General features: G+C 44.5%; 1 protein-coding gene across 7 annotated transcripts in view; it reads left to right on the top strand.

Annotated features, from left to right (window-relative positions):
- Positions 1–22,271, top strand: part of COL14A1 (collagen type XIV alpha 1 chain) — a 224,599-nt gene that overhangs the window by 84,905 nt on the left and 117,423 nt on the right. For all 7 annotated transcript variants that reach the window (XM_043880417.1, XM_043880421.1, XM_043880423.1 and 4 more), the window contains exons 15-22: positions 2,541–2,667; positions 4,268–4,407; positions 5,113–5,245; positions 6,451–6,513; positions 9,500–9,651; positions 16,047–16,176; positions 18,617–18,739; positions 20,329–20,478. In XM_043880417.1, coding sequence (XP_043736352.1) covers positions 2,541–2,667; positions 4,268–4,407; positions 5,113–5,245; positions 6,451–6,513; positions 9,500–9,651; positions 16,047–16,176; positions 18,617–18,739; positions 20,329–20,478 — 1,018 coding nt within the window. The remainder of the gene's footprint in view (positions 1–2,540; positions 2,668–4,267; positions 4,408–5,112; positions 5,246–6,450; positions 6,514–9,499; positions 9,652–16,046; positions 16,177–18,616; positions 18,740–20,328; positions 20,479–22,271) is intronic.

Below are 22,271 nucleotides of genomic sequence, written 5' to 3' on the forward strand. Positions count from 1 at the left end.
AATAGTATCTTGTACTTAGGAGATAAAATGATTCCCTGCTGGGATTGGTGCCGGGGAGGGAACAAACAAGGGCAGTATTACAGGGACCTGCCCAGCAGTCCAGCGGTTAGGACTCCATGCGGAGCTGCAGGGTCCATCCCCGATTGCGGAGCAAAGAGCCTGGAAGCCACAAAGTGTGGTCAGAAACAAGAAAGAAAAAGATATACAACAAGGATAGTGTTAAAGAATCATCCTACTGAGACCAGTGGAGAGGTGAACACCTCCCCACCAGGAGGTGAAATATGAGCACAATCCTAACAGATGGTGAAGGACTTATTTTAAAACGAGCCGAGGAAATAGGGTCCCAGGCAGAATGAATTGCATGTGCGCAGGCCCTGAGGTGGGAAAGACTTGGATAGAAGGTTGTTGTGGCTGATCAGGGATTTCTCTTCTTATGTGAAACTTGCCAATTAAAAAATGTTGGCTTATTGAACAACTGAAATAACACAGCAACTGTGCTCACCTCCACCTGCATGGTTGTTCATCTGCATAACTCCTGTAGAAGTTATTGTAAATGACTGGCTCCTCCTAGCAAAGCTGGCTGTAATCATTACAGTAATTTATATTAGCATTGCAAAAATCGTGTGTACTTCACTTACTATAGCTGTAATGAATGGAAATAATATTGGTTGCAACAATGTCTTGAAAATTAACTGATAGGCACTTTATTTAACTGGAAAAGGTCAGTTTTCATTCCAATTCCAAAGAAAGGCAATGCCAAAGAATGTTCAAACTACTGCACAATTGTACTCATCTCACACACTAGCAAAGTAATGCTCAAAATTCTCCAAGCCAGGCTTCAACAGTACTTGAACTGTGAACTTCCAGATGTTCAAGCTGGATTTAGAACAGACAGAGGAACCAGAGATCAAATTGCCAACATCTGTTGGATCATCGAAAAAGCAAGAGAATTCCAGAAAAACATCTACTTCTGCTTTATTGATTACACCAAAGCCTTTGACTGTGTGGATCACAACAATTTGTAGGAAATTCTTCAAGAGATGGGAATACCAGACCACCTTACCTGCCTCCTGAAAAACCTGTATGCAGGTCAAGAAGCAGCAGTTAGAACTGGACATGGAACAACAGACTGGTTCCAAATAGAAAAAGGAGTAAGTCAAGGCTGTATATTGTCACCCTGCTTATTTAACTTATATGCAGAGTACATCATGAGAAATGCTGGGCTGGATGAAGCACAAGCTGGAGTCAAGATTGCCGGGAGAAATATCAATAACCTCAGATATGCAGATGACACCACCCCTATGGCAGAGAGTGAAGAGGAACTAAAGAGCCTCTTGATGAAAGTGAAAGAGGAGAGTGAAAGAGTTGGCTTAAAGCTCAACACTCAGAAAACTAAGATCATGGTATCCAGTCCCATCCCTTCATGGGAAATAGATGGGGAAACAGTGGAAACAGTGAGAGACTTTATATTTTTGGGCTCCAAAATCACTGCAGATGGTGACCTCAGCTATGAATTAAAAGGTGCTTGCTCCTTGAAGGTGCTTGACTTCCCTGGTGGCTTGGACGGTAAAACGTCTGCCTACAATGCAGGAGACCCAGGTTCAATGCCTGGGTTGGGAAGATCCTCTGGAGAAGGAAATGGCAACCCACTCCAGTACTCTTGCCTGGAAAATCCCATGGACAGAGGAGCGTGGTAAGCTACAGTCCATGGGGTCACAAAGAGTCGGGCACAACTGAGCGACTTCACTTTCCTTGAAAAAAAAATTATGACCAAACTAGACAGCATATTAAAAGGCAGAGACATTACTTTGCCAACAAAGATCCATCCAGTCAAAGCTATGGTTTTTCCAGTGGTCATCTATGGATGTCAGAGTTGGACCACAAAGAAAGCTGAGCACTGAAGAATTGATGCTTTTGAACTGTGGTGTTGGAGAAGACTCTTGAGAGTCCCTTGGACTTCAGGAGATCCAACCAGTCCATCCTAAAGAAAATCAGTCCTGGGTGTTCACTGGAAGGACTGACGCTGAAGGTGAAAGTCCAATACTTTGGCCACCTGATGCAAAGAGCTGACTAATTGGAAAAGACCCTGATGCTGGGAAAGATTAAGGGCAGGAGGAGAAGGGGATGACAGAGGATGAGATGGTTGGATGGCATCACCGACTCAATGGACATGAGTCTGAGTAAACTCCAGGAGTTGGTGATGGACAGGGAGGCCTGGCGTGCCGCGATTCATGGGGTCGCAAAGAGTCGGACACGACTGAGCAACTGAACTGAACTGAACTGAACTGATTTTATTTAAGGATGTGAGATTAGAAATGTGAATATGTAAATCCACTCTCTCTCTGTTTTTAATTGAAGTATAGTTGACCTGCAGTGTTGACTCAGTCGCACACGTCGACAGATGCCTCTTTCTTATCTTCTTTTCTGTGTGGCTTCTAATTCGGCGTCTCCTTTGCTGTAATCATAGCTCTGCTCTCACCCAAGCGGCCAGCAGACTGGAATGTGTCTGATGGAGCGGTTATGACATCTCTCTCTTGCAGGTTGAAGTCGATCCTGTTACTACGTTCCCTCTGAAGGGCTTGACACCCGTCACCGAATACACTGTTGCCATTTTCTCCATCTATGATGAGGGGCAGTCAGAACCTCTGACGGGAATTTTTACCACAGGTCAGTCTTACTATGGTTCGAAAAGTCTCCAGGAGTAACTGTGTGGAAGCCAGAAGCTGAGAGCTTCTTCAAGGGTGATTTTGAAGAGATTGCATTTTAGATATTTATTTATTGGCTGCGTCAGATCTTGGTTGCGGCATGAGGGATCCTCAGTTGCGGCACGTGCAGCCTTAGTTGCGGCCTGTGGGGTCTAGGTCCCTGACCGGGGATCGAATCCTGGCCCCCTGTGTGCGGAGCGCAGAGTCTCAGCTACTGGGCCATGAGGGAAGTCCCAAGAGATTGCATTTTAATTTTTGTTTATTTTATACTATTGTTACCCAATGAGTGATATTAGCTGAGTAGAATGCCTACTGGTTAATTATTTTCTCTCAAAGCAAAGAGTGATAGAACCATCTAAGTTCAAAGGTCTTTGCTAAATAAAAGTGTGCACTGTTTTCTTCCTAATCTCACAGTTTCTTTTGTTCTAGCGACATAAGGTTTTCACATTTCTTCCACTGATATATGTGTATATTAATTGAACTTCTGAAATTACAGCTCTTCAACAGTTTTTGGCCTACCTACAAAAATGACAGTTACATGCCATTTAACCTAATGCCTCAATCTATAGCCAATTAGGTATTTTCATGCTGCTTGGCAATAGTCATACAACAATATGGCATATTTAAAATACTAAAATAAAAAATAAAGCATGAATGCACTATTTTTCTTTTCTGTATATACCCTGTAGTCGTTCAATAAATGTAACATATTTTTTTATGCCTCTTGGTGGAAAAATTCTGTTGTTTGCTTTCTGGACTTATTAATTGCACTTGGAAACAAATTTAGTGAGAAGGTAATTTGGAGAGAGATGAGAAATAAGGGGGATTGAGAAATAATGTTCACAGAAAAAAGTTCAGTGATTTGGCAAAATCTCCCAAAGGCTAACTCTAGTTGGAATTCTCTTGATATCCTGTCAAAGAGTTTTAAAACCTCTGATTTCAAATAGTAAAAATCAATGAGTTACAACTCACTTTGGGTGTAATTAGATGTTACAGTCTTTGTTGTATATCCCAGAAGCGTGTAAACAGTGCAATAGTGGATGTCTGATAAATGATATTTCAGTTTGATGGCAGCCATATGTACAAAATTAAAAGGATGATTGTTCTTCGCTAGGATTTAACTTATTACTAAAGAGTGATTCAGGCATAAGAAGCAATAAAGCTAGAAGTGACATTTCTCAGGCTTCTGAGGCATCATTTTATTAATTTCTTCAAAATACTTGGAAAACAGTATCTTTGTAAAATAATGAATATGGCAGTCTTATTTTTTTATAAATAATGAAAAGAGCCAAATAGAGACTCCAAGAGTTCTGGAAGGTACTGGAGAGCTGTAAAAGTCTGCTGTGTCCCCGGTCTCCCTAACTTACACTGTGGGTGAAGACTGGGGACAGAAACCCGAGCCCACACTGACTGATTGGCTCTGCTTTCCCCGCTTCTGTGTGCTTTCCTGAAACGCGGGATTTGCCAGAGCCTTTTCTACCTGGGGCCCCCGGCGAGCTGCTTGAGTTACGGGTCTCTTACCTTCTCAGTTCCCTAACAGAATCTCCCTCCTTGGCTTACAGAGGACGTTCCGGCCCAGCAGTACTTGGAAATTGACGAGGTGACGACAGACAGTTTCAGAGTGAGCTGGCACCCGCTCTCGGCGGATGAAGGGCAGCACAAGCTGATGTGGATCCCAGTCTACGGGGGCAGGACCGAAGAAGTGAGTGGTCTGAGGTCAAAAAGTACTCCAGGGCGTTTTAGCTGGATTCCCTGGTGGCTCAGCGGTAAAGAATCCGCCTGCAGTGCAGGAAACACGGGGTCGATCCCTGGGTCAGGAATATCCCTCAGAGAAGGAAATGGCAACCCCCTCCAGTATTCTTTTCTGGGAAATCCCATGGACCGAGGAGCCTGGTGGGCTACAGTCCATGGGGTCGCAAAGAGTCGGACATGACTTAGCGACTAAATAGCAACAATTTTATTTGGAAGCGAATGTCCACTGCTGACATTTGAGTTGGTTTTTGTATTACAATACATTGAGAATCCAGAAGGACTCTATACTTTGCATGACCTGGAGTTTTATAAATGTCAAATCATATGATTTTTCTAAGATCAAAATGCATTTTTGTTAGGGCTTTAGTTATATATGTTATATATTTCCAGTAGCTTTGATTTTTCATAAATGACATTTAATAAAACTTCTAAATTGCTGCTTTTGCAATGTTAATCATTCCTTTGCTGAGAGAATTGAAAGGAAAAAAGCCTCTGGTTTGACTTTAAAGTTGAACTCAGTGACCCTGGAGTTCCTTATGCTTAGTTATTTTTTGCTTGCACTCAGGATAGCATCTTTGCTTTTTATTATTTTTTTCTTAACTTTCTCTTCTGTTATTCAAATAAACCTAGTTACTAAGGACGAAATACTTTTCAGGTTGTCCTACAGGAAGACCAAGACTCGTATGTTATTGACGGCCTGGAGCCTGGCACTGAGTATGAAGTTTCCCTGCTGGCTCTATTGGATGATGGAAGTGAGAGTGAGGTGGTGACGGCTGTCGGGACCACACGTAAGTCTTCGTCGGGCCAAGGTGGATTTCACAAGCTCCCACCATTTATTCTGACTCCCTTTTCACCCTTCCGGGTTCCCTGCCCGTCAGCCTTATTCCTGGCTACAGAAACTTTGTCCCTAGAATTCTTCATACATCTTCACCTTTAATGAAGTCAATGTGCAGAGCACCTTAGACTCTTGGTCTATCATCATCTGAAGGCAGGGACCATATCTGTATTGTTCACTGTTATATCCCCAACACTTAACACAATTCTTGGCATATTTTAACTGTGCAATTAATATTTGTTGAATGGAGGAATGGGTGAATGGATGGAAGAATAAATGGATGGATGGATGGATGGATGGATGAAATAATTTATAACTGAATAAATGAGCAAATCAGATAAATGTAGGGCAAAAGTGTCCAAGAGTTTCTGGAAAATCCCAAGTTGATCTTGGTTCCAAAAATCTATTACAAAATTCACTCGCTGATTCATTCATCCCTTCATTTTTTAAATATGAGGTATTAACCACACATTAAATTGTCTTTGCTTGGGTTCCCTGGAACCAGATTCTGAAATAGAAAATTGCATCCAGAAGGTTTGTTGAAGAGTGTAGTTGGGAGATACATCTGTAAGGAAATAAGGATGAAAGGATAGGGAATAGGGAAAAGCTAAAACTGAGCTCTCTGTGAATTCTGTTTGACATTCTGGATCTGGCATGGCCCTTCTGAGTGGCCCCAGGTTGATTCAAAGGGCCAAGTCTTTGTACCCCGTGTCATTGGAGTAGGCCATCCCCTGATAGAGTCTGCAGTCTCAGGGAAGGCAAGTCCCAGAGGTCTGAGCAGTCTTCTAGAAGCTGCTAGCTGAGCATGTTGACCTCAAAGAGGGAATCTGAGCAAATAGCTCTTCTATCCTCTGGTTGCCCAGTGTGGATACAGAAATAGCAGATGCACTTCGTATTGTCTGCCTTGCTGGTCCTGCTTGGCAGGCCCTTAGAACTGTTTAATTTCCTTTAATCACCATGATTATGCCCCATTTCAAAGAGGACTTCACACTCTTATAGATGTAATTAAATATGATGGCAGGTATCTGTGATTAGAAACTAACTTCTTTGGGTTTTAGTTTCCTTCTCTGCCTTTTCTTTGAAAACTCTAAAATGCTATACACAAATGCACAGAGTTATCATCACTAGAGAATTTTAAAGTCATGAATACTTTTTTAGTTGACAGTTTTTGGACAGAACCCCCTACGACTGAAGAAGCACCTACCAGGCCTGTGACATCAGGTAAGAGCAAATGGAAGCCCGTGTCCCCGTGAGCAGAGTCTGTTCTCAGCAGAAGCTGTGCTGTCCCAGTTTTCTCTGATGCATATTGTGGTTAGGGACGGGGCGTGCAGGTTCGAATTTCAGTCCTCTTAGAGATCGCACCTCCTCTGATCCCTGAGTGCCGATCGGTCCTGAGTCTGCTCATCTTTGTCCCTGCGGCGCACTCTCTGCTTCCCGTCTGCGTCTTGGCTTTCCGTCTAATCGTTCAGAGGATGTCAGCGTGAGCAGCCCCAGCAGTCTCCTCTGCTTTTGAGCTCAGTGGCTTCTCCTGCTGCCGTCTGTTGGGAATTGTTCACATCGCGGTGTCTGTGCCTTTCCGAGGGTGCCTGAGACCTGGCTGGTGTACGGGTCTTCCATCAGTTATTTCCTCTCTCAATAACTTCCCCTCTGTTACCATACAGCACCCGCCTGGCTGTCAGAGTCAGCTAGATACAAGTCTGATGACATTTATTTCCTGACTTAAAACCTTTCAGTGGACCTCCATTATCATTCACTAATTCATCCGTTCACTGATTCATTCATTCTTCAGTTCATCTTTTTACTGAGCCCTTCTGCATGCGCCTGATCTCTCCCATAACATCCGGAATGCTTCCTGGTCAGACCCCGTGTCTCTTCCTGGCTTCAACCATAGCAGTGTTTTTCAGGCTTCCCCGTATCCTCCTGCCGCCTAGAGCTCCTCCTCCTGAAGGGGAGACGTTGCGCTCTGTACCCACAGCCCCTCCCCTCCCCCAGTTTTGCCCAGGAAGGTCCCTCCTCTGCCCGCGCTGTGACACGTCACTATTTCTGTCGAGTTAAGCATTTGTGTCTTAAAGGCCTGACACCGTCTAACATACAGGGGAAGTTCAGTGATGGCTGAATGCAGTAAATGCGTGAAGAGAGGAGTCAGTGGAGGTGGAGAGATTGGAAGGGAGTTATCACGAGAGGGAGAAGAGGAGATGGGACAATTGAGAGCCGTCGCTGTGGGAGACGAGAGGAAGCGGATCAGAGAGCGCAGATGGAGGCGGAGAGACCCTGAGGAAGGGTAGAGTCCACGCGGGCTGAGCGCAGATGGAGGCGGAGAGACCCTGAGGAAGGGTAGAGTCCACGCGGGCTGAGCGCAGATGGAGGCAGAGAGATCCCGGAGGAAGGTAGCGTCCACACGGGCTGAGCGCAGATGGAGGCGGAGAGACCCTGAGGAAGGGTAGAGTCCACGCGGGCTGAGCGCAGATGGAGGCGGAGAGACCCTGAGGAAGGGTAGAGTCCACGCGGGCTGAGCGCAGATGGAGGCGGAGAGACCCTGAGGAAGGGTAGAGTCCACGCGGGCTGAGCGCAGATGGAGGCGGAGAGACCCTGAGGAAGGGTAGAGTCCACGCGGGCTGAGCGCAGATGGAGGCAGAGAGATCCCGGAGGAAGGTAGCGTCCACACGGGCTGAGCGCAGATGGAGGCGGAGAGACCCTGAGGAAGGGTAGAGTCCACGCGGGCTGAGCGCAGATGGAGAGAGATCCCAGAGGAAGGTAGCGTCCACACGGGCTGAGCGCAGATGGAGGCAGAGAAATTAGGGAGGAAGGTAGCGTCCACGCGGGCTGAGCGCAGATGGAGGCGGAGAGACCCTGAGGAAGGGTAGAGTCCACGCGGGCTGAGCGCAGATGGAGGCAGAGAAATTCCGGAGGAAGGTAGCGTCCACGCGGGCTGAGCGCAGATGGAGGCGGAGAGACCCCAGAGGAAGGGTAGCATCCCCGCAGGCTGAGCGCAGATGGAGGCAGAGAGATCCCGGAGGAAGGTAGCGTCCACATGGGCTGAGCGCAGATGGAGGCGGAGAGACCCTGAGGAAGGGTAGAGTCCACGCGGGCTGAGCGCAGATGGAGGCAGAGAAATTCCGGAGGAAGGTAGCGTCCACGCGGGCTGAGCGCAGATGGAGGCGGAGAGACCCCAGAGGAAGGGTAGCATCCCCGCAGGCTGAGCGCAGATGGAGGCAGAGAGATCCCAGAGGAAGGTAGCGTCCACACGGGCTGAGCGCAGATGGAGGCAGAGAAATTAGGGAGGAAGGTAGCGTCCACGCGGGCTGAGCGCAGATGGAGGCGGAGAGACCCTGAGGAAGGGTAGAGTCCACGCGGGCTGAGCGCAGATGGAGGCAGAGAAATTCCGGAGGAAGGTAGCGTCCACGCGGGCTGAGCGCAGATGGAGGCGGAGAGACCCCAGAGGAAGGGTAGCATCCCCGCGGGCTGAGCGCAGATGGAGGCAGAGAGATCCCGGAGGAAGGTAGCGTCCACGCGGGCTGAGCGCAGATGGAGGCAGAGAGACCCCAGAGGAAGGGTAGCGTCCCCGCGACCTGCGCGGATCGAGGCCGCCGCGGTGGGAGAGGTGTACTTCGAGTGACGAGTGTTAATAGGAGGAACGGCCCGGGAACGCTCCTGGGGCTCCAGCACTGAAGACCCCGTCTCCCAGGGCAGGGCTGTGGGTCTGAGTCCTGGTTGGGGACATGCTGCGGCCAAAATCGTTTAAGAAATCCGGTAATAAAAAGAGAAAGACATGAGCAGGCAACTGGGCTGTGTGTGTCGGTGCTGCCTTGAACACGGAGCTCGGCCACGTGGGCCCCCGGCCCTGCTTCTCCGGCTCAGGCTGACATGAGTTCTCACCATCGTGCCCCACTCGGGGCTCCCCTTCTCCTTTCTTGGCCTAAGAGCTGCTCCCCTGTCCCCTACACCAGTGGACACAAAGTGCTGGTGGTTTTGAGGGGTCCACGGACTCACCTTGAAAGCATCTTTTAAACCCATTTTTATTTGCGGTCAGTCGGTGTCCAGCTCCCCCATTAACCACTGAAGCTGAGCAGTTCTTGCTTCACCTGGGTCTGCATAATGGAGATGTATTTACTGATGCTTGTTGCCATGTCCAAAGATCACCTCTGTGGCTCATTTTGGAGTAGGATGGATGAAAAGTTCTTTAAATCCGTGGTTGTGTCTGTTCCAGTTTTCCGCACCGGAATCAGAAACCTGGTGGTAGATGATGAGACCACTTCTAGCCTGCGGGTAGCATGGGACATTTCAGACAGCAGCGTGCAGCAGTTCAGGGTGACCTACCTGACTGCTCAAGGGGACCCAGCGGAGGAAGTGCTGGGAACGGTGTGTATCGACGCAGCTGATGAGCCGCTCGCGTCCCCTGACTAACCAGGCCAACGCGCTGAGAATGCAGCTTTACGCTCATTTCTTCATCTCTGGAAACTAATCTTTCTGTTTGACCCAAACTTGATGACTTTTCTATCTCTGAAACTGGCTCCATCTTTGTAACCTGTTTTAAATAGATAAAGCATCTGAACCTTCTTTACCTCTTTGCTTCTGTTGCCTTGACAGCTTGTTAGAGCACAAAAATTGGGTCATAAATAGTCCATTATACAGTTGTCTCTGTGCCTGTGTGTGTGTGAGTGTGTGTATACTTCTGATATATAAACTTTTAATATATAAACACATATATATACACATATATAATTTTTGATGTTGGGAATCTGATTAAAAGGTTCAGCAAAACATAACTCAAAGGTCTTCTTTACGTACTTGAAGTGTTCCTAATAAAATGCCCTCCATTAACAATGAATTGTATTTTTCCCTGACATTGACTCTGCTTGAGCAGCTTTATAGTCGTTTCTAATGTATTCTTAATCGTGAGTGTCTTCCTGAGGGATTTAGATTTTTGTGTGTTTTCTTTGTTTTATTTCTATTTTTTTTTCTCTGTTGAAAACCTGGGTACCCTCTTTTTTAATTAAGAAATGAAGTGTTTTCATTTTTAAAATTTAAAAAGTCATATAATTTTTATAGGTTACTTTTCATTTAGTTAGTACAAAATATTGGCTACATTCCCTGTGTTGTACACTATATCTTTGAGCCTGTCTTACAACAATGAGTAACATTATTATCCTTTCTTTCTCTTCCTCACTTATAAAGCCTTTGATGGAAAATTATTTGTATTTTTATGATACATAAACAATTGTTTGAGCTCAAGATTCTCTCAGGAAAGTACTTAATTTCAGGCTGATGGATGAATTGCCATAATACACAGTGATAACACAGTGGGCAATAACCACGTCCACTGTGAATAACCAGAAGGTCCATGGAGTTGGTCTGGGAGCAATTTTGGAAAGTTAATGGACACTTGAATAAAACAGGTTGAATTATAAATTCACTCAGATTATAGATTTCAAATGATCAACGATTGGAACATACCAAAAAGTTAAAATTGTGCTTAACCATGGTAACTAAAGATATCATTTGGATGTTTCATTTTTTCCTGTTATTGTCCTCATATTTTAATCTAGTTCCTAAAATGAAACCCATAAAAACTTCCCAAAGTGAGACTTTTGTTTTTTGGTTTTTGTTTCTACTCTTTCCAAGAAACACATTGAGCTTCTTGCAAAATATTCCCACTAATTTGGAATGAGTTACAGTTTAATCTCATGCATGCACTTGTAAGCCATACAAGGTAAAATAATAATAGTATTTACTTTGGATTGTCTCTAGATAATTTTCCCTTTGCTAGTTTCTTTCATTTCACACTGTTTGTTTTGAAACACTTGGACACCTAGATGAAGGAAAAAAAGATCAAAAGTCTTCCACACATATGTGCCCCAGTTAAACAAATCTGTAATAAAAATGAAAAATATTGATAAAATTTGATGGTAATTATTTACTGTGCAGAAGTATGTTTGCTATGCAAAAGAAAGTATTTTAGAATTTTTTAACTATCAAGCCCCTTTGGTGAATTCCAATGAAATAGAATTTGTGCACTCTTAATTTACAGACATATTTTCTGGGACTCTACTGGGGAGTAGTTGAGAATTTATATCTGTGTTTTATAAAACATTACTGCTATATAAATGTAATATATTATTATTGGAAACAGAAAGTGTGTGCATTTAGATTATAAAACAAAGGTAAGTCAGACACTCGAACTATATTATTAATAGTTCCCACACACCAAATGAGTATCATAAATATTTTCTTTTTTTTTTATTTTTTAAAGTATAATTGATTTACAGTGTTGTATTAGTTTTTGCTCTGCCACAGAGTGATTCAGTCACACACACGTGCGCGCACACGCACACACGTGTGCGCACGCACACACACAAGCACACGTGTGTGCACACACGCACACACACAAGCACACGCGCGTGAGCACACACACACGCTCACACACACACACACACGTGCACACAAACATGCACGCTGTTTTCCATATGGTTTCTCACCCTTGCGCTGTGCAGGCGGACCTGGTTTATCCATCCCTTATCTAACAGCTGATGTCCACTAACTCCAGCCTCAGCTCGACCCCTCCCTCAGCCCCCGTCCCCTGACAACCACAGGTCTGTTCTCTGCGTCTGTGAGACTGTTCACATCAGGTGAGTTCAGCCAAATGAATGTCTGAAAATAATGAGGCTGACAGGGAAAGACAGACGGCTTAAACATATTACAAATGTGGGAAAGGAAATGTGTCTGGATAAGAGAAATGCCTCTTACCACCTTTCCAAATTTTCTTTCACTATAAAACCTTATTAAATTTATGCAAGGAAATGACAAGATAACGTACTGAAGTTGAAGAATAGTATAGATATATCATAAACCAAATTCAAGCTTTAATATATATAAAACAAGGGGAATTAAATTTACAATTGAGGTTAAGTGAAATATTTCTGTATTTTCTAAGCATAATCAAATCTACCAAATATTCCCAATAAAAAGCTTTTAAACCCTTAGAAAGTAAAGCTCCCTGTCAGATATTTCATAGAGATGGACTTTCAGCTCTGCTCAGAAATGGAGCCGTGGCAATGACCTTGCCCTGACCTTTGTTGTCAGCAGCGGGAGGTCTCACGTGTCTTTATTTGTGAAAGGCTGGCCAAGATTCCAGACTTTTCTGGATCCTACATGAAAAATCTAAAACTGTGTACTGAATTTTAAGTTGAATTTTAAGTTTAATTCTAGAGCAGGATAGTCAGAATGTAGGTCAGCCTCCTACAAGATAAGCTTGATATTAACATTAAGCTTTTAGAAACATTTATAGCTATTTGACATTGCTGGAATGTTCAAGGATATGATCATATGTTTTAGCAATTTTGTTTTATTATATTTTATAAGAATACTGATCTTCAGGGATTGGGATTAAAACAAAAGCACCAACCCCACCTAATCCTTCACCATAGGAAGCGTGAGAATCACTTTATAGAGACAGAACTTTCTAAGACAGCGGCAAAATGAGGCATGGGGGATCCTCTGTCTACTGTGGAAACCGCTTGCTGGATGACAAGCAGTTCTGACGAGCTTTGAGCAATAATGGAGCTAGATATGGAGTAGCACATTTGAAAAACTAAAAATGTGACGTTTACTGGTTAGATTTGCATCCCATTTAACCATGAATATCTTTTATAGAATTGTTTCATGGACAAAACCATCATCTGCTATGTATGTAGCATCTGTTTTTAATGGGTGCCCATCTCTCTAAAAAAGTTCTACTGGAGTGTGGTTGATTTACAGGGCGGCGTTAGTTTCAGTTACAGCAAAGCGATTTGGTTACACGTGGGCGTATATTCATTCCTTTTCAGATTCTTTTCCCACATAGATTATTACAGAATATTAAGTGAGGCTCCCTGGGCTGTACGGTAGGGACTCTGGTTATCTATTTTATATAGAGTAGTGTGTGTATGTTAATCTCAAGTTCCTAATTTATCCCCCCCCTCCACATTTCCCTTTTGGTAACTGTAAGTTTGTTTTCAAAATCTGTGAGCCTTTATGGTTTGTAAATAAGGTAATATATATCATTTTTAAAAATTAGATTCCACATATAAATGATATCATATAATATTTGTCTTTCTCTGTCTGACTTACTTCACTCAGTATGATAGATAATCTCTAGGCCCATCCATAATGTTGCAAATGGTGTTATTTTTATGACTGAGTAATATTCCTTCACATATATGTACCGTATCTTCTTTACCCATTCCTCTGTCAGTGGACATTAGGTTGCTTCCATGTCCTGACTGTTGTAAATAGTGCTGCAGTGAACACTGGGATCCATGTATCTTTTCAAGTTGTGGTTTTCTCCGGGTGTATGCTTGGGAGTAGGATTGCTGGGTCATATGGTAGTTCTATTTTAGTTTGTTAGGGAAACTCCAGACTGTTCTCCGTAGCTGCTGCACAAATTTACATTCCCATCGACAGTGCAGAAGCGTTCCCTTTGCCCTGCACCCTCTCCAGCATTTATTGTTTATAGATTTTATGATGATGTCCATTCTGACCGGTAGTGTGAGTTGATACCTAATTGTCATTTTGATTTGCATTTCTCTAATAATTAGGGATGTTGAGCATCTTTTTATGTGCTTCTTGGCCATCCATATGTCATTTTTGGAGAAATGTCTATTTAGATCTTCTGAGTGGGTGCTCATCTTTACCTTGCTTTGTGCAAACAAGCAGAGGTTAAGTAGAAGGAGCTTTGCATACCCAAGAGAAGATTTATGTCTTATTCTTGGGAATGAGTATCACGAGGATAAAGAGGTTTTCATAGTACAGTCAGGTGGAACAGAAGGCAGTGGTTAAAAAAATGCTCAGACCAGATATTCAGGATTTCAGTATGGCTTTTTTGTGTGTGGGTGTTCAGTTGCTCAGTTGTGTCCAGTTTTTTGCAGCACTTTGGACTGTGGCCCACCAGGCTCCTCTGTCCAGGGATTCTCCAAGCAAGAATACTGGAGTGGGTTGCCTTCTCCAGGGGTCTTCCTGACCCAGGGATGGAACTTGCATCTCCTGCATTGCAGGCAGATTCTTTACCACTGAGCCACCTAGAACGCCCATGGCTTTTTTTTTTTTTTACCCAATAGCTATATAACTCTGTTTCCTCATCTATAAAATGAGAGTAATGATACTTCTTACCTCAAACTGCTGTGGTGAAGAGCAAGTGAGTTACTGCATTCGGATACTTAGAGCAGTGCTTGGCAGATAACAACAGCCAGCTAAGTGAGCGCTATTGTTATAAACCACAGAAACCGCTCCCTGGCAGGGTGAACGAGCCCTGCAGGACGGTCCCACTGCTTCCGGTACCCTGCAGGCTAAATCTGATTGGTCCCGAGTCCATGTGCTTCTCAGTTTGAGAGGTGACCTTATATAAGGAACATCAGCATGGGTGGTTAGATAGGCAGGCAGTTTGGAATCAAAGCCCAGGTTCTGGGCTCCAGAGGGTTATATTGAAAAGAAATGCCCAAAAGGAAGCCAAATGGATGGGTAAGACCAGACAGGACAACCGCGATTCTTTTTTAACGTCTTCTTAATGCAGGGTTATCCAGCTCCTTCCAGAGTAAAGCAGAGCCCCTTGTGTAAAGTCTCCCTCCTGGGACTGCATGGGTACCATCCTGGATGTTCAGTGTCATTCCATATGAGGAGCAAAATCATATTGCTTTAGTATAAATCACCTAATGCAGACTTCCTCTTTTTATATTAACCCCCCACCCCGGCTGCTTTTAGAGCTTAGCAATATCTTAGCAACAGCTGCTTCTGAGTTCAGCTCGAGGCTTTCTAGGGCTTATTTCATGATTTATCGGTTCCTTCCCTCATCCAGAAGTAGACAGCCGCCCTTTGCCTGCTGGCATTTTACCCAGCTCTTGAGTCCAAAACCATCTCCAGCTGTCCCAGTCTTGTGACTCCCTTAAACTTGTTTGGGTCAGTTCTTACATCCTAGCATTTTTTTCCAGCCATGATGAAGTCTTTTAAATGGCCCAGAAATGTGCCAGCATCTAATTGCTGAAGCCTGTGGAGAAAGTTTTGTGGCCTTAGTATTAAGAACATGTGGCTTTTCTGGTCCTTATATTCTTTTAGGGATGGCAGGATTCGCCACATGGAATGTTGCACTAATGTGTGGGTGGTGTCCACCCCACTGCTGGATTTTAGTTTTTGCAGCCTTTAGAGTCAGAGGAATGGTGATTTCAGATTGAGGAAGACATCTCCTTTCAGAAGTAAAAGAAACTGCAACCTTTTTTAGTGTCACTGGTAAATATCTTTCGACTTGGAAATCTGGGATTTAATGTGTGGTTGTGGTATTCTTGGCTAGCATCCACCCTGAAATACTGGGATTAGATGATCTCTGAACAGGGAGGAATGGAAGGCTGACTTTTCAAGAGGATATTTAAGTAGAATCAAATGTGCTGTGGAGGCTGTGTTATAGAATGAACACTCCTAAGCCATAAACACCTGCTTTCCAAAGAGATGATCGGTTTTTCTTCTGGCTGCTTTACAAATGCTGAAAAGATGTTGAGAGAAGGCTGTTACTGAGCGTTCAGGAGCTTCACACTTAAGCCTTCTGCTTTAGTGATTAGATGCTGAGGGCTGCTCTGAGGGGAGCTGCAGAGAGAAATGCTTTCGCATGGATGCCTTCCTCTCATCCCCCTCAAGCACATCTCCCTGCTCAAAGTGCCTTAAGTCCTCCTCTTTAGTAGACCAGCTGGAACACAAGTCTGACCAAGACCATGGTCCTTTGCTTTTCTCTTCAGATTATGGTGCCTGGAAGCCAGAACACTCTCCTTCTGAAGAATCTGCTCTCTGAGACTGAGTACAAGGTCACGGTGACGCCCATCTATGATGACGGAGAAGGGGTCAGTGTCTCTGCCCCTGGAAAAACCTGTGAGTGAAGCTTCCCCCTGGGGTTGCTCGCTGACTAGTTAGGTGGAAATCACTGTCCTCTGTAATTCAACCCAGTAGCTGCAGGGTAGGGGGTGGAAATGGTCTGAAAGCGTCAGTCGCTCACATGTGTCCTACTCTTTGCCACCCCATGGACAGTGGCCCGCTAGGCTCCTCTGTCCGTGGAATTCTCCAGGTGAGAATCCTGGAGTGGGTAGCCATTCCCTTCTCCAGGGGAATCTTCACGACCGAGGGACTTAACCTGGGTCCCCTGCATTGTGGGTGGATTCGTTACCGTCTGGGCTACCAGGGAAGCCCCGAAAATGGTATAGATGATCTTATTTAAAAAGCAGAAATAGAGACACAGACATTGAGAGAACCAGCGCACGGATACCAGGTCGAGGAGTCAGGGGTGGAATGAGCAGGGAGACTGGGACTCACGTGCACACACTGCCATGTGTGAAACGCTTAGGTAATGAGCGCCTGCTCCAGAGCTCGGGAGCTCCGCCCAGGCTCTGTGGCGACCGAAATGGGGAGGAAATCCAGGGAAAGAGGGGATGTGTGTGCACACGGCCGATTCACTTCACCATGCAGCAGAGATGGACACAGCAGTGTAAAGCAACTCTCCTCCAATAAAAAAGAAAAGAGAAAAAGAAGAGCAAAGGGGATTTGGAGAGAGAAAATCTGCTCGGATTCTGTCTTCACATGTTCAAGCTGTGTGACTTCGGGCACATCGCTTCACTGCTCTGGAGTTCCGTTTTCTCGTCTCTAAAACCTAAGATCTGAGAAACAGCCGCATCTCCCTCCTCCAGATCTAACTCCTCCCAAGTGCTGCTGAGTCTCTCAGAGGCCCTCCAGGCCCTGCACGTCCCTCACCTCGCTGCTCGCCCAGCACGTCACACCCGCTCACGCGAGCGCACGCCCACGTCTTCCCACCCTGTTCCCAGATGCTCTGCTCTCCTCACAGCAGGGAGAAGCTTTTGAAAATCCAGACGGTCTCAGGTCTCCCCTCTGTTTCAAGCCACCTGGTGGCTCCCCACGGTCCTCAGCATAAACGCTAGGGTCCTTGCAGGGGCCCTTCAGGCCGAGGTGACCTGGATCCGCTGACCTCTAGGCCCCAGCCAGCCCTCCTTCCCTGCCCTTCCCTGGCTTTCTAAAGCTTGGCTCAGCCTTAGAATCTCGACACGAGCCACTCCTGCCAGACTGAATATCCTTTCCCAGAGGTGTGCATTTCTGACTTCTCCTTGTCATTTTGGTCTCAGCTCAGTGCCACCTGCTCAGGCTTTTCTGACCACCCAGGCAAGGCCCTCCCATCCTCTCTCATATTATCCTGGGTTTTGTTTGTCCTGTTTTGTTTTTGGTCCCATTGCAGCACAGACTTGGATGTAAAATAGGCTTAAGGATGTTTTGTACAACACGAGGAATACAGCCACCGTTTTGTCATAATGTAAATGGAAAATAACCTTTAAAAACTGTATACAATTTGTTTAAATATTTGATTCGCATAATTTATAAAAGAGTTCCATGATGAACACACATATTTATTCAAACAAAAACTTTTGAAGACTATTACTATGGAAATACCATCTATACAATAAAGTTATTTCAAAGGTTGAAATAATTTTGGATGGTCCACTTATTTTAAGCAGTGGTTAACACAACTAAATTCTGTCAACAACAGAGTAAAAATGATAATATCCATTAATGCATAATAGTTTACAAAGATCCTTCATGCAAATAGCTTTCCTGTTTTGATAAAAAATTGATGAATGATGATTAAAATTTCACAGAATATAGGCAATATGAAAGTGTGAAAGTATTAGTCGCTCAGTCATGTCTGGCTCTTTCTGACCCAAGGACTGTAGCCTGCCAGGCTCCTCTGTCCATGGGATTCTCCAGGCAAGAATACTGGAGTGGGTTGCCATTACCTACTCCAGGGGAATCTTCCCAACCCAGGAATTGGACCTGGGTCTTCTGTATTGCAGGCAGATTCTCTACTGTCTGAACCACCAGAGAAGCCCCTAATATGAAGATGGAGGCAAAAGAAAAAAAAAAAAATCTTGCCTCTAAGAGTTGCTATCACTACTGTTATCTAATCATCCTGGATATGATAGTGCAACAGAGAGATGTGTGACAGAAATGTTTTCATAAACACTACTCACTTCAGTATTGCTTAAAAGCAACTGAAGAAAAAGGAGCCCGAATTTCACTGAGTGAACTGCTGACTTCAGATAAAAGTGTTTTACCACAAGAGCAATTATTTTCTATTATGTAATATTTAACATTGCCATGGATTCTCTAAGTTTTCTGCTTGCTTTAGTGCATTTTCCCTTCTAAGTATTTTTAACCTGTGGGAAGATACATTAGACTCTGTCCGCCGAAAGGTAGGTTGTAAAGGTGGGAACCACTTTAAACCATTTTTTCCATTTTCCTTCCTTCACAGTGCCTCCCTCTGGTCCCCAGAACTTGCGGGTCTCGGAAGAATGGTATAACAGATTGCGCATTACGTGGGACCCCCCGTCTGCCCCCGTGAAGGGCTATAGGATTGTCTACAAACCTGTCAGTGGTAAGTCATGCTTTCGAAAAATATAATCTTTAAAGATAGGCTATTTTTGTTTTTACTTTCCATCATTGGTTTTAAGAAATGGGAAGAGTCTCTTCCCTTTTTTGGAAAAAAAAAGAAAATGTGTTGAAGTTACCACCTCACCTAAAAAACAGCTGGTATGTTAACAAGCAGAATATATACTTGGTCTACAATTGACCTATCCCTACCCCAGCCAAGGAGCCAGCCAAAGCAGACTTTGACTCCTTAGCAATAAGAGGCTTCTATGGCTTGATGGATCTATAAGCTCTAAACATTTAGACTCTTCAATTTCTAATTCTTCTTCTATCTCTTACTTCTTGGATTAGTTAGAAAAAGTCCATTTACCAACTTCTCAGTCTCCTCGTTCTGGAAACTGTGTTAAGGTATTTGTTGTTCAGTCACTAAGTTGTGTCTGACTCTTTGAGACCCCATGGACTGCAGCATGCCAGGCTTCCCTGTCCTTCACTATCTCCTGGAGCTTGCTCAAACTCGTGTCCATTGAGTTGGTGATGCCATCCAGCCATCTCGTCCTCTGTTACCCCATTCTCCTCCTGTCATCTGTTCGAAAGCATCAGTTTTTCGGTGCTCAGCCTTCTTTATGGCCCACCTCTCACATCAGTACATGACTACTGGGAAAACCATAACTTTGACTACATGGACCTTTGTCAGCAAAGTGATGTCTCTGCTTTTTAATATGGTATGTAGGTTGGTCATAGCTTTTTAAAAAATATTAATTTATTTATTTAAATTGGAGGCTAATTACTTTACAATATTATAGTGGTTTTTGCCATACATTGACAAGACATGGGACACATGTCATAGCTTTTTGAAAACTAGGTTAAGATGAAAAATTCATCAGATTGAGGAAAACTTAAAAATCATCCTTTGGGTCATTAAAAACCTTTCTGCCCTCAAAAGCACTACGAGTCTCAATTTGTATAGGACATAGCACAGAATATTTTTCTTGATCAATCAACGATTCCACTGGGTTGAAACAGAGGTGAAAATGTAAAAGCCCAAAGAAGCCAGATGGTCAAGGGCCTTGGAGGAAGAGTGTCCTGTCTGACCTTAAACAGCAGAAGAGGAGCTTTGGAGCCCATAATGACAGCATATGTGGTTGTCCCTTATGTGGCAAGGTGTGGCGTAGTGTCCGTGATAAAATTGGCTGCTGGGGCAACTTAATGCCCTCTGGGGACGAAGCTGGGTGTCTGGGATCGGTAACTCAGCAAGACTTCTGTCTTATCACGTGCCCCAAAGCCCGTGATGTCCTGGCGGCTCTACATGAAGGCCTCACAGTGTGGTGGATGTTGGACGGTGGGGTGAACCAGTTTCTTTGGGTAGTTCTAGGGAAAGAGCTGTATTTAAGAAAAGGACTAGATGCCTTGGAAGAGCGCTAGCCTGGGAGTCAGGGAGGTGGGTAGGTCTTGGAGTGTAACGGGGCGAGTTCCAAGCCCCACTCCATGTGTGTCTCCTGGGCAGTCTGAAGCACAGCGGAATAAGTGCAGTTAGTTCAGAAGTGTCCCTATGTTTCCCTATTCTCTCGTAACTGAAGTACACTCTTTGTCCTTCAGTTGCTGGCCCGACCCTGGAGACGTTCGTGGGAGCTAACATTAACACCATCCTCATCACAAACCTGCTCAGCGGAATGGACTACAACGTGAAGATATTCGCTTCCCAGGCCGCGGGCTTCAGCGACGCTCTGACCGGCGTGGTGAAAACACGTAAGGCTGACCGCTGCCACGTGTGGCTTTGTGCTTTGTTTTCTCTGTAACTTAAGCCCCGCGGCAGCTCGGTGGTCAGTGTCTCTTTTCTCCAGCGTGACCCTTTCTGAATGGTGCCTCATGGAAAGAAAGGTGTGCTCCCTACTCAGAGCTGTGGTTCAGAGTCCTAGTCGGCAGGCAGAATGTCAAAGGCTGGCGTTCAAACATACTTGATGGTGGTGGATGGGATTTCCTTCTGGAAAGTCTTCGTTGGTATTTTTCAAATTAGGTGAAATTTTCCATCCAGCCCATATAACTTGATGCAGTCAAAGCCAGTCCAAGCTGAGCCAGGGGAAATTTGCCTTTTGTCAAAGCCTTTGCCCCTCTCCACCCTCTCACTCCATCCGTTAAAGATACTTGCACCACTCAAAAGACTTCCTTCTCTGTCTTTTAAGGGTTTGCATGCTGTCTGCACACCATCTGGGACGTCTCCTTGGCACACATCACTCACAGACACCCATGGCATAATACAGTGTTTTCCAAACTCCGGCACATATGTGCCATATTCCTTCTGTTTCTTATGCTTCCACACCATCTGTTTAATATATTTCTTTAAATCAACTTACAGTTTCTTTTTGTTTTTACTTAAATGCTTTCAAAAACCACATAATAACTCTCAACAGAAAACCAGTCTTTTTTATACACATTGCTTCCCTGCTGGCTCAGCTGGTAAAGGATCCGCCTGCAATGCAGGAGACCCGGGCTTGATTCCCGGGTCGGGAAGATCTCCTGGAGGAGGGAAAGGCTGCCCACTCCAGTGGGCTTCCCTTGTGGCTTAGCTGGGAAAGAATCTGCCTGCAATGCCGGAGACCCGGGCTCGATTCCTGGGTCGGGAAGATCCCCTGGAGGAGGGAAAGGCTACCCACTCCAGTATTCTGGCCTGGAGATTTCCATGGACCGTATATTCCATGGGGTCGTAAAGAGTTGGACACAACTGAGTAACTTTCACTTTCACTTTAATACACATTAAAGGTAATACATAAATGATCAAAATAAAAATGGTTTGGCTGTCAGATGACTGAAATTACCCCAAGTGTTATCAACAACACACGGCCCACACTTGAGAATGTTAGTCATGGTGTAATCAGAAGTATAAACCATAAATCTTCTTATTAGCTAAGGCCTTGAGCAAATAACCTCTCACCTCTCTGAGCCCACATTTTCTCACCCCTAAAATGAAGATATAATATTAATAGTAATAATTGTTTATAGACTGTTTGGGAAGACTAAAGAGATAACATATAGAAAGGATCTACTCTATGGCAAGCATTCGACAAATAATCACTTTGATCATGTAGTAATTGTGCTTTGTGAATTTGGGTCATCTCTCACTGTCATTGCTAATCAAAAAATTATTCCAACAAAAGGGATTTTATAAGGATGAGGCATATATTAGACCAAACCCCATGCCGCCTGTGTCTGGCCTCCCGTGTTTTATATAGGGCCTCAGTTCAGTTCAGCCACTCAGTCATGTCCGACTCTTTGTGACCCCATGGACTGCAGCACGCCAGGCCTCCCTGTCTATCACCAATTCCCGAAGCTTGCTCAAACTCAAGTCCATCAAGTTGGTGATGCCATCCAACCATCTCGTTCTCTGTCGTTCTCTTTTCTGCCCTTTCATTAGAGGAACCTTCCTGAATTCATTTTTATGGAAATCTTTAAAATTAAAAAGCTAGATGTGCGATCCATTTAATCTGAAAAGAAATAGTGTCTCTCTTCAACAGGGCTAGGAAGCCTTTGGCCTATGGTCCTTA

The sequence above is a fragment of the Cervus elaphus genome, chromosome 21, assembly GCF_910594005.1.
Source record: "Cervus elaphus chromosome 21, mCerEla1.1, whole genome shotgun sequence".
Lineage (NCBI taxonomy): Eukaryota > Metazoa > Chordata > Mammalia > Artiodactyla > Cervidae > Cervus > Cervus elaphus.